Raw genomic sequence first — 12,950 nt, forward strand, 5'->3', positions numbered from 1 at the left:
CCTGAATAGACAAAGCAATTGTAAGCGGAAATAACAATGTCTGTTACTTAGGGTTTAGGAAGTGGCATGTGTGCTGGTGGAATCCTTCACATCCTTTCCTCGGCGAGGTACCTCCCACAGCCTCTGTTGTGAGCCTGTTCCTGTATAGGGGAGTTCTCTGGGACATGGTCATAAAAATTGAATGAAGGCTTGTGACTGGGTTGCATGAAGACAAAGGTAAAAAGTGTCGACGAGACGATTCTGGTGTTCTAAGACAAGTGTAATCCCTTAGAAGGGCAGATATTTGTCCCTAGAAACTGCATGTATTAGTCCTCTTGGGTCTGAGGGTCTGAGTGTCGTTTAGTAGTTACAAACTTTTGATAGCTTTATTGAACCTTTTCTTCTCTTTTTATCATCTTGGTTCTGTGAGAGAGAGGTTGAGAATTGTGCTAAATCAGTGTCAGAATAGGTGGCAGTTGCATATTTTTTGTCTTCTCAGATACTATGAGACTGACCTGTGAGTCACGCTACCAAAATTTCACACACACACACACACACACACACACACACACCCTTAGACTTTTTGAGACAGGCTTTCTTTGTAGCCTGGAACTAGCTCTTGTAGACTAGGCTGGCCTCAGACTCACAAGAGATCCACCTGCCTCTGCCTCCTGAGTGCTGGGATTAAAGGCGTGTGCCACCTCCACCTGGCCACAAAAGGACTTTAGAGATTACTATTTTCAGATAGGTGTAAGCACAAAGTGCAGCAGCACACTGTAATCCCATCAGAGCTGCTGTGCTACTGTAGCCGTCTCAGCCACTTCCTCTTGCTGCTGGGGGAGCTCAAATCCTATGAGTTCTGCCAGGATCATACCCTCCATTGCTGCTCATCCTTGAGGGTGTAGTCGTCTTCCCTGAATTAGCAATATAAAAAGTGATCATGTGGGAACTAGTAAGGTAGCTCAGAAGGAACAAATGCTTGTGAAGCAAGCCTGGTGGCCTGAGTTTAACTCCCGAAACCTATGTAATGTGTAAGGACAGAACCAACTCTGACCCCCACAAATGTATTGTGGTGTGCTCATGCTTGTGTGCATATATGCTGTTTATGTTGGTATTATTAGAAAGGTAGTTAGTGGGAGTTTCTTTGCCATGTTCGTAGGATAAGCCTGGAGCTCCCTGTGTACTCCAGACTAGCCTCAGACTTGGCTTCCTCTGTCTCGGCCTCCTGGATGCTAGGATTACAGAGGGTGTCTTCATTCCTGGCTAAGGTTTTTTTTTTGGGGGGGTGGGGTGGGGATCTGGGTCTTACTGTATAGTTTAGGCTATCCTAGAACTCCTGACTCTCCTGTCTCAGGGTCTGAGTGCTAGAATTAAAGGATGGTGCTACAGTGTCTGAAACTTGGGGGTTGTCAACTGTGGTTGACATGTGCCTCCCTAAGCACCCCTTCATTGTTCAAGGATCACTGTTTCCTCTCTTCCTCTGTATTGTTCTACAATGACTGTATCTGTTACTCCCTGTCAGTCCTGAGTTGAGCTGTGTGTCAGCCTTTAGTGCTACATTTAAGGGACACATAGAGATGAAAAGAGCGTTCCCTGCTTTTGGACATGCTTACAATTTTCTACTTGTGGTCTTTCTGCTTGGAAGTCAGCTTGCCCTTCTGGCTCTTTGTTTCTTTCCCAGAGGAGCCCCAAGTTCATTCTTCTGGCATAACATGCTGCTGTCCAGATTTCATTGTTTTACTGTACATGTGATTTGGTGTCTTTGCCTGGATGTACAAAGGATGTGTTTTATGTGGCATGTCTCAGCACGAGCCATTCTTTTTCTGACTTCCCAGGGATGTAGTTTTTGAAATGTTTAACTTGGAGCAGTTTTGGTTCTTGGCATTTGATTGTAGTCTGTGGACAACTTCTGTTGAAGTCCTTCCCCACTGCCATGTGTTTATTCCTCAGTCTCTGCCTCCTGCCTTTCTCTTTTCATTTCTGTATTAGCCCCCACATTGTCAGTTCTCCAGATTCTTCTGTTTGTCTCATCACCAAAACCTTCAGGTTGTCTGTTTCTTACCTTGCCTAGCTGTTTTCACATTGTCTCATTCTCAACTTTTCCATTCTGTGATACATATTCCTCTGTCAGGATCCTCTGGAGCAAGAGAACCAATTAAGAGATAGAATATAAAGATTATAAACAGTTGAGTCATGTAATATTGAGGCAAGGAAGTTCCTTCCCTTGCAGTCCGTGAGCTAGAGATACTATGGAGCTGATGGTATAGTTCTGATGCAGAATCGGAGAACCAGGAGCCACTGGTGGAAGATCTAGTCCATGTTCCTGCTTGGGTCCACTAGCAGAAATAAAAAGATGGTGTGCTCCTGTTTGTTGTTGTGTGCAGCCCCTCAGCAGATTGAATGAAGCCTGTTTGCACTGCTGAGGACACATCCTTTTTCCTCAGCCCAGCAGTTCAAATACTGATCTCTTTCCAGAACATTCTCAGGCAACCCCAGAAACAGGCACCTGTTGGCACAGTCACCTGGACAGCTTCTCTTACCTGGCTTCTGTTTATTTGCTTAGTGCTGGTAATAGCTTTATCTACTACATGGGTATATTTTCCTGGCTAACCTCTACTACCTATCAAAACTCAAGAATGTTTCTTTCTTCTTTAAGCTACTTTTGTATATTGTACATCAGGATCCCTGGGCTGGAGAGGAGGTGACCTTAGAAGTTCCTATGCTTCCTTAGCACTGCTTGGGTGTCCTGTTTAAAACAAGATTCCCTTTAGCCACCTGTGTCTACTGTGATCCTGTCTCTGGACTTTCTTACCTGACTCTAGTCACTCCCTGCTTAGTTAGGCTTTTGTACTCATATGGCCTGGGGACATGGCTCTCCCTCCCTTGGAGGAGGGTGTGCTGCTTTCTTAGAAGGTTCTGAGGGCAGAAGATGGGTGAGGAGAGTGTGGGAGTGTCTGGTTTAGAGGTTCTACACATGGCCTCAATCCCTTTCCTGGTCCACTTTGCCTCAGCTCTCATTCCCTCTCAGCTCAGTGCTTAATTGCCTCAGATGTCCTTCTTTATGTTTGCAACAGACTCACTGTTTCCAGGACCTCTGTCAGGGCTAAGTGCATGTAAACAGTAAATGCCTTTTTATTTTATGTATATATATAATTAGAGCTTTAGCTATTGTAATGACAGTAAATTTGTAAGAAATTATGAAATGCCACGTGAGCCTCTTCAGCCCTGTTTGCTCTTGGCACACAGCAACATCTGTCAAGTTGGTTTGGCCCAAGTTACATCCAAGCCAAGTCTTATCCTTTGTATTTGTATTTCAGAGTTTAATTAACCCCCCCCCCCCCATCAAGAGCCAGGATGGGCATTGGGAAGATGACTGTGTAAAGTGCTTTCTGAATAAGCATAAGGAGCTAAGCTTGGGTCCTCGGATGGGGCATGTGTCTGTAGTCCCCGTAGTTTAGGGGCAGGGCTAAGATAGATGGATCCTGGGAACTCATTGATAAGCCAGTCTAGCCTAAATGGCAAGTTCTAGATTCAGTGAGAGACTGTTTTGGAAAATAATGTGGAAAGCAGCAGAGGAAGACACTTGGTAGCAACTTCTAGCCTCTACATGGATACACATATTCTTATGTGTACATGTGTGTACACACACAAACAACCAAAGTATTAGCATTTCGTGTAAATATTTAAATCACTGGTTTAATGTTGCTGCAGTATTTCTAATATTACATTATTATTTGTCATAAACTGTTATAAGGTGCTTGTGAATTATTCTAGTATGTGAGGAAATTGTGCTTCTGAGCGAACTCTGTAGTCCAACTGTGTGTTGATTAGTTTATTTCAGGGTTACCAGGGCATAAAAAGGAATAAAATGTTAAGTCGTGGGGTTTTTTTGTTTTGTTTTAATTTTGTGTTTGGGAGTGCCTCCATCAGGTATGATTCCTGAGAAGGCCAGAAGAGGACATTCACCATATAGATGACTGGAAAACAAACTTGGGTCATCTGCAAGATTAGCCGATGCTCTTACCAACTGAGGCATCTCTTGAGCTCTTTGTTTTTGAAGCACATTTGGCTCTGCAGTCCAGACTGGCCTGAAACTTGTAGTCATTCTGGCTCACCAGAAGGAATTTGCCGTGCCTTAGGGTTATGTGTAATGATGAACATGCAAGCTAGTGACTGTATTGAGTCCAGATATGCATATTTCTGAGAATAATACATTGTATGTGTGAATATACAGAAAACATCGGACCAGTGTGGGACCAAGCAAACCTGTGTCCCAGCCCCGGCGGAACATCGTAGGCTGCAGGATTCAGCATGGGTGGAGAGAGGGCAACGGCCCTATCACCCAGTGGAAGGGGACTGTCCTGGACCAGGTGCCCGTGAATCCTTCCCTGTATCTTATAAAGTATGATGGATTTGACTGTGTTTATGGACTAGAACTTAATAAAGATGAAAGAGTTTCTGCACTTGAAGTCCTCCCTGATAGAGTTGGTAAGTCTTTAAAGTTATTTTTTTAAAAACATTATTTTAAAAAGTGGCAATTGAATGCTTTTTGATTCTCTTTATTAGGGTTTGTTACTTCTGTCAGACCTCAAACACCTCTGATAAACATTTACCACTTATAAACACAGAAACTGACCCGGAGAAGATGATTTGAAACCATAGTTAAGGGCCTTATGACAGATATAAAGATGGATCTTTGACCTAGAGATTTCCAGTTTTCCAGTTGCTCGTTTGTCTGTGATAGTCATTGGCTCACTGACATGGCCCCTTGACTTGACAGCTCAGGAAATAGTAGGTTATTTTGGCTTGTTGTCTATTGTAAACACTAAATGGCCTTGGAAGCATCCAGGATGAGAATCCATTTTTCAGTAAGCTTTGCAAGGGGAAAACTTGTTCTGTCCTGTGGTCTCAGGGTTACCTTATAAATATTCCTTAAGGCACAAAGTTTAAGTTAAAGGTAATGATTATTGATGGCAATTTTAAGTAGGACATTCACAAGTTAGTATAACTTAAAAGTATATGTTTCAAAATGTTTTGCTGCTGCTAACTGCTGCTTCTTAAAATACTGATGTATATTCTTTGAAAGTTGCCTTTAAGTCTTTGTGCCATTTGAAAATTAGGCCCCACAGTTCTGAAAAGTCTTCTCATTCTCTGTGAAGTTACATTTTCACAGAGTTTTACATTTTAATCCTCTTTTTTTTAGCATTTTTTTGAGACAGGATCTAAGGCTATAACACTTTCTAGGGCAGAACTACTAGCTCACTTGAGCCCCATGGTCTCTAATGCATGAGCTCATATGGTCGGTCCTCTTGTCTCGGCCTCCTGACTGACTAGCTGGGATGGTGGGCATGTGCCACACACCTGGCTGTCAACTTCTCCTGGTGTAACTGAGGTCAGACTTCCTCCCAGAAATGTGGATGTTAAATGCCTTACTGGCTCCTTAGAAAACTATAACTGTATGCTTTGGTGGTGTTGCGTGGTGGTAGGCGTCTTCTGACCCAGGATTTCAGTCTACCTGCTTTCTAGGGCAAAGCTTCTCTCGTGAATACTCATAGGACAGGAGCAAATCTTGTGAGCACCCGGGCTGTATGTCATCAAGGGTGGTGTATATTCTTTATAGATCTGGGTTGTCTTGTTTGTCAGAGGACATGGATTATAGTTGTAAATTAAAGCACTTTGAAGAGAGGAGTGAAATGGTGGTTCAGATTAGCAAGATACTGTGTCCAATACAGTTAGTAAGTAGTCCACTGCCTCAGACTCTGGAGGGCTAGGATTATAGATGCAAACAATCATACTTGACTAGACATGCACTCTTAACTTTAGTGTTTACTATGAGAGTAAAATCTAGAAAGTTACTTGCCTTTTGTGTTCTGTGTAGGAGGAAAGTTTTCTAGCCCACTTCAGTGTGTACATTGAATTTTAATTATAGTGATACTAGAGATGGTGAAAAAGCCAGGTGAAGAGACTGAAGAGCATGTGATGGTGTCAGTGGTTCCCAAGGCAAGGTCTGTGGACCCTTAAGGTCCCTAACCCTATTATTTCCCCAACATTAAGATAAGATTTTGTTCTCCTTACCCTCAGTTATTCACAGTTGCAATGTGGAGTTCCTTCTTCTACAGGAAAAGTCTGCATAACTCATCATGCATACACGCATAGACAGACTGACAGACAGACAGACAGACAGACACACACACACGAACCAAGCTTGATAAAGAAAATTGCAGAATCACACACACACACACACACACACACACACACACACGAACCAAGCTTGATAAAGAAAATTGCAGAATTTCTTGTCTGCATCATTTTGTACATGTGCTCTTCATTCTTGTCTTTAGGGATTTGACCACTCTGGATATTTTTTTTTTCTGTGACTTATTTCATCCTTCCACAAAATAGCACATGGCAGGAATGCTTTTCCTTTGAACACTGGCAGTCATACTCTGGTATAAACCTATGTACCCCATTTTGTTTATTCGTGACCCCTTTCCATGTTGGAAGCTGCCGTGGATGTGGCTATCTGTGACTTCTCTGAAACTTTCCTATTCTTTTGGGTGGTTTCCCCCAGAAGTGGTTTTGCCTGATTATAGGGTCTTATAATTCATGTTTTCTTAATGGAATTGCCACAGGGTTCCCTGTGTTGTTGAGGCTTACAGCTCCAGCAGCAATGCACAGCAGCTTCAGCTCTCCAACTCTGCCACCATCACCTAGTGATTTCTGTTTTGATAGTAACCATCTGTAGGTGTAAGGAAAACAGTTAAGGCTGTGTTGTCCCTGCATGCTTGTTGCTATTTGTATATCATCTTTGGAGAAATGTTTCTTCAAGTTTCATATTTTTAATCAGAAGAATTTTGTGTGGTTGTTGTTGTTGTTGTTGAGTTGTAGTGTAACAGTTTAAACAGTTTGAAGAGTTTAATGGTAATTGGTTCAGACTGTTGCTGCTGACCTAGGGAGTTACTGCTTGCATACTTTGTAGTATTAGGTGAGCATCTAGAATTATCTGGGGGGAAACTCACATCATTGTGAGTGAGACTGGATCTCACGTAACTGGAAACAATAGTTTGAATGAAGTTGTTTAAAAAAAAAATACACATTAAGGGAACTAGAGTGATGGCTTAGTAACTTAAGAATGCTTGTTGAGAATTAAGAGGACCATATCCACTGAAGAGGACAGACATCCAGCAAATGCCTATCACAACAGTTCCAAGGGCTCCAACATCCTTCTTTGGCCTCTGCATATACCCCAAAACATACTTGTGTTCATCTATACACAAAGAAAAAATGCTTTTAAAAGACATTTTAACTAGGTATTAAGGTTTGCAAAAATTTGTTTTTTTTTTTTTTATTTTAAATAGTTTTTATTGATTGCTGGCTTGAAGAAGCCATTGATGTGTATGTGCTCCTGTATGTTTTAAGTGTCGGGGGGGGGGGTGATTTTGTGCTGTTTCTGATTACTGTTACATATGTAACACCATGAACAGGTTGTGTGTGTGTCCTAATTAAATTGAGTAGCAGTATACTTGCCTAGCTAGAAAATCTGAATTTCTTTTCCTTTTGATTTTAATAGAGAAACTGGATAAGTGACTAGAGAGGAGATCTGATTATTTTGAAAGACAGTTGGCTAGAATGTGAGGACTGGTGAGACCTTAATGTCAATAGGACCCCTTATAACCTGTCTAATATTAAAAACAGCACGCAAACAGAAAGCCTGGTAATTTTTTACACACACACACACAAATGGGCTATCTCGTAATACCACACAGGCAGTCTGAAGCTGCTAAGTGCTAGAAACAGGGAGCGAGCCTCTGCTTCATCGCAGTGTCCAGATACCTACAATGTTAGCAAATCCATAAAGTAAGACAGCTTTAGGTAATGAGGACTGTTAAATAAGAACAGAACAACACATGATGAGGCTGGTGGTGCCATTTGCCCCTGGTTGTCCTGTTGAGCTCTAGAGACCTTGTGGAAATAGCCTGTCCCCTGAAGAAGGAAGAAAGTTTGTCTGGGTAGATGGGGTATGCTTTGAAGAGAGGATGGACTTAGGGGCTGAAGGATAGCAACAAGGTGAGAAAATTTTAAATGATAAATGACAGTTTTCTCTAGATAGTGCAGTGTTCACTCTGGTTACTATGGAGATTAGATTGTAGGCATAAGAGTAAATAACTACAGAACATGAAAATAAAGTGATAAGCGAACTCCCAGTTTCTTTTAAGACAATAACAAAGTGTTATTAATTTATGTTATTTATGTGAGGGTGGGTGGACTCATGGAGAGTTCAGAGGACTTCATCAAATGTTACTAAGAAAGGGTCAGCACCATGTGCTGTGTGGGAACTCTGCTCTTTCTATCTGTGAATCGGATACTAACTCATAGCTTCAGGTAACTGCAAAATAAGCAGTAACAAAAACTACTTAAGACCTGTGGTTTAGGTGTAATACTGAGGAACTAAATCTAAAAATAAGAACAAAACAGATTGTTGTTCACCTTAGGCCAGATTTCTTCCTGTTTAGTCCACATGTGTGCCAGCCCTGCCTTTTTGTTTGGTAGCTGCTTAGATCTCTTGGCCACACTCATGTTCACTAATGATTTGCATGGGGAAAGCTTGTCTCTGTTAGTAAACACTTGCTCAAGTGTTTTGCTCTTTTAATTCCAGCCACATCTCGGATCAGCGACGCACACTTAGCGGACACAATGATTGGCAAAGCAGTGGAGCACATGTTTGAGACAGAGGATGGCTCTAAAGATGAGTGGAGGGGGATGGTCTTGGCACGGGCACCTGTCATGAACACATGGTTTTACATCACCTATGAGAAAGACCCTGTCTTGTACATGTACCAGCTCCTAGATGATTACAAAGAAGGCGATCTCCGCATCATGCCTGATTCTAGTAAGTTGGCCACATCAGCAACTTTTGGGTTTGGTGATTTGAAAGGAATTAATATGTTAGCTAAAGTATTTGAGTAATGGGTTTGCAGGTGTGTTTTTTTGTGTGTACAAACTTTTCCTTGTGAGTTTTAGATGATAAAAATGTTAAGTCTTTTGGAAAGGTTATTTAAATTTTTAGAAATACTACAATGGGATTTTTTATTAGTGGAAAGTATGTGACCATGTAGTGGATCAGGTAAATCCATTCCATTGTTTATAGATAGCAGCTGTTTTCTCACTGTCAGTCTGGCTTTTCCTACTTCTTCCTGATTTATTTTGCAGCTGGTCATCTACAGTGATAATTTAATCTGAATATTAGACTTCAGAGAATAGTAGTTTCAGAAAACTTAATTGGAGGCTTAACTCAGTGCTACAGATGGGGCTTGCCAAGCATGAATGAGGCTCTGAGTTGAATTCCTAGCACACAACAAAGCAGAACTGAACCGGGGAGGGTACTCAATTTAGCAGCTAGATCACAGACAAAGTGAGAATGGTGGAGCTAATGTGGGGTGATGGTTTTGGAAGCTTGGTTTTTGTTCTTTGAGAAAGTCTCATGTAGCAGAAGTTGACCCAGAACTTACTTTATAACTCAAACTGGCCTTAAACTCAGTCCTCCTGCCTCAGGCTCCAGAATGCCGAGACTAACAGGAATGCGTCCCTGTGCCCAGGCAGGTTTTGCTTTAAACAGAGCAGTTTTCATTTTGCTGTCATTTTTTTCGTGCCCTGAAGTCAACGCAGTGCTTTTTAGTGTGGTCACAGATGTGTGTGCTCATTGAGGTAGTTAGCTTCAGAACATGCTCCATCAGAAAGGGCACGCTGCTCACTGCCCATCACCACACCCCACCTTTTGAGAGGCACATCTTGATTTTTCTGCTTAGTTGAAGATGACCTTGAATTCCTGATCGCCCTGTTTCCGCTGTGCCCAGCTTTTTTATTTCTCATCTCCCTATCTTTACTCACAGCCTAAGCAGCTGTGGATATGTTGACTTTCTAAATACATTTTCTTGTTATGGACTCCACGAGAATGGATTTTATGGGACCTTTTGTGACTTAGTTTTTTTGTTTCACATGATTCCTGGGTTTCCTCATGTTGGACCATGCTTTAGGATTTCATCCTTTATAAATAGTGTTCAAGTATAAATTATTATATGGAGTATACCCTATTTCATTTTAGCTGTTGATTCATATTTGGGTTGTTACTGTGTTTTGGTTTCTATGGATATTGGTGTTTTATAAACATTTGCATCTGAGATTCTCTGTGGGATTTTGAAGTGGAATTGCTGGGCCTTAGTGGCAACTCCAGGTTTCATTGTTTATTGCGTCCTTCACATTGCCTTCAACAGTGGGTGAGGATCTGCTCTCCTCATGTTCTCACCAGCACTCTCTTGACTTTAAAATTCATCCTAATAGTTCCTCTATGAGGATGAAGTACTCTCCTGTGTGGTTTGCTTTGTTTCCCTGGTGACTACTGATGTCACAGGGATTTTTGTGTGCTTACTGTACATTTGTGTATCTCTGGTGATATGATTGTTCAGAGTCACCATTCTAGATACTAGTCTTTTAATTAGAAATCAGATTTATTATGTTCTTCTGTGGGCTCTCTTTTTCACTTGGCGATGTCCCCCAGAGTTGCAACAGAGTCTTGCTATGTCGCTTAGGCTGGCCTGTACTTTGCCATACAGTCCAGACAGGCCTCAAACTCTCCATCTTCCTACATTAGCCCCTGGGGTGCTAGGATTACAGGTGTGCATTGCCATTTCATCTCTCTTTTCACTTCTTTGATTGATCTTTGATATCCAAGTTTTTAACTTTCAGGCCCAGTTCATCTGTTTCTTTTGTTAATTGTGCTTTTGGTGTCTTAAACATTGCAAATTTTGTAATTGGATTTTTATTATTATTAAAATGTGGTATAGCGTGAAGTGAGGATGTAAGAGTTCAACTCATTCTTTTTCATGTAGCTTCCCTTGGACTTAGCTCTGCTTGTTGAAAAGACTATTCTTTCCTCCATAGAATGGTTTTGGCACCTTGTTGAAAATCATTTGGCTGTGGATACGTGAATGTGTCTGGACCTCAGTTCTGTTCTCCCGTTTCTATGTCTGTCCTTGCAGATCCCATACTGTCTTCATTGCATTGCTTTGTAGTAAGTATTGACATCAGAAGTATGAGACCCCTCTCTACTGCCTCTTAGGACTGTCCTGGCTGTTCTTGGTATCTTGCAGTTGCATATGAATTTTAAAATCAGTTTGCTAATTTTCATAAAGAATTCTGTTGGGGTGCTGATGACATCGGTGTTGTCTGTCTGCAGAATATACTGCCCTCTCATGTTCATAAATAGTAGCAGGCCGGGCGGTGGTGGTGCACGCCTTTAATCCCAGCACTTGGGAGGCAGAGGCAGGCGGATCTCCGTGAGTTCGAGACCAGCCTGGTCTACAAGAGCTAGTTCCAGGTCAGGCTCCAAAACCACAGAGAAACCCTGTCTCGAAAAACAAAAACATAAATAGTAGCAAGTCTTTCAGTCTGCAAGTGAGGATGCTTTTTAAAACTTTGAGCTTTGTGATGGTTTTCAACCAAGTTTTATAATTTTCAGAGTCTAAACATTTTCTTTCTTTTGCCACTAAGAAATTTTTTTAAGTTACTATAAGTGGAATTGTTTTCTTGATGTGATTTTTTGATAATCCTGTTCATTTATTAATTAGTTTTTGTTTTGTTTCGGAACAGTGTCTTGCTATTTAACCAAGACCTCAAACTCAAGATTCTCTATCCCAGCCTCCTCAGAGCTAGGATTGTAGGCATAAACTTCCATCTACATCAGGCTGAACCTTTTCTGAAAGGACTGTTTCCTCAGACATGTGGACCCGTGCGTGGCCTAAGACATTGTGGTTAACAAACACTGTTAGTGTTATGATGGTCATTTCAATTTCTTTTTAAAAATCGTTTTTCTATGAAGAAGTTAGTTAAGGAACTTACTGATAAGCTTATCTGGTTTGGAATGACTACTTAATTTTTTATTAAAGTTTGTTCATTTTTACAAAGAAAATTATTTGTATACTCTTAAGATTTATGTTCTGAAGAGTGTTCTTTAAAAGCATTCTCCAACTATAGAGGAAGATCCATCAAAACAAGTGCTGCTGTGCTAAGAATAGATGTGCAAGGCCTTCACACATAACACTACAACTTTTCCAGCCACTTCTTGATCTTCTCGTGCTTTCCCAAGCTTCTTCGTTTCTTGTCAGTTGTGTGGAGGTTTATCTCCTGTTAGAATAGTACTGATGTTCTGGTAAACTCTGAAGCAGCCATGTCCCTGTGGTTTGAATCCGGTCCCTTTGCTGGCTAAGTAAGCTTCATTAGAAGTGTAGACCCTCGGAGCTCCTGTCAAATCAGCTGGCATCATGCTTTTGGAATCCCTTGGTAAACTCGGAAGTTTCTGTGGAAGTGTGAGGTGATATAGAGCAGTGCCGCCTGCAGGAAAGGAAGTTTTGAGGAGAAGGTACTTCTTTTTTCACTCTGCTTTAAAAGAACTGATCATGTGCAGGGTTTAGTTTATATTGTGTATTTGTACCAGAATCACTGTGGTGGGTCTCAGATAGTCATTGAGTTAGCGGCTTGCTGTAGTTGGAGGGGAGATGTTAATGTAGACAGGCTACATGCACCACATTAGGAAGCTGTGCTAGTAGACTTCTGTACCTCAGTCATGCCGAGGTCACAGAGACTGTTTGCTCACCTGAGATCTAGCCAGCCTGAAGCCCATCTGCTTCTCTAAAAGCGTGGCTCTTCTCTGAACTAAGGAGTGCTTTAAAATGTCTAGTGACTGCTTTGTGTCCCCACCCCACTTTGTTTTGTTTTGGTTAGTGGTGGCTTGTTGTCATTCTGTGTTTTCCCAGAGGTAACTGCAACCTGAGGCTCTTGTGGATGGATGGTACAGGTACCTGGGCCGTCCTCAGAGATATGTTGTTCTGTTTTCCTGGTCTGGGTGGAGTTCACCTAGTGCTTGCTTGTAAAGTGTGGAGATTTTATTTCTGTTATTCTGAAACTGCGTGGAAGAT

General features: G+C 41.6%; 1 protein-coding gene across 3 annotated transcripts in view; it reads left to right on the top strand.

The window, feature by feature from the left end:
• Nucleotides 1–12,950, top strand: part of Spin1 (spindlin 1) — a 43,736-nt gene that overhangs the window by 26,680 nt on the left and 4,106 nt on the right. The window contains exons 3-4 of one of the 3 annotated variants that reach the window (XM_050143755.1): nucleotides 4,214–4,467; nucleotides 8,636–8,869. In XM_050143755.1, coding sequence (XP_049999712.1) covers nucleotides 4,214–4,467; nucleotides 8,636–8,869 — 488 coding nt within the window. The remainder of the gene's footprint in view (nucleotides 1–4,213; nucleotides 4,468–8,635; nucleotides 8,870–12,950) is intronic. The other 2 variants (XM_050143756.1, XM_050143757.1) reach the window with 2 other exon arrangements.

Source organism: Alexandromys fortis, unplaced genomic scaffold (genome assembly GCF_014885135.2).
Source record: "Alexandromys fortis isolate MF-2015 unplaced genomic scaffold, M_Fortis_MF-2015_v1.1 scaffold_1, whole genome shotgun sequence".
Taxonomy (NCBI): Eukaryota; Metazoa; Chordata; class Mammalia; order Rodentia; family Cricetidae; genus Alexandromys; species Alexandromys fortis.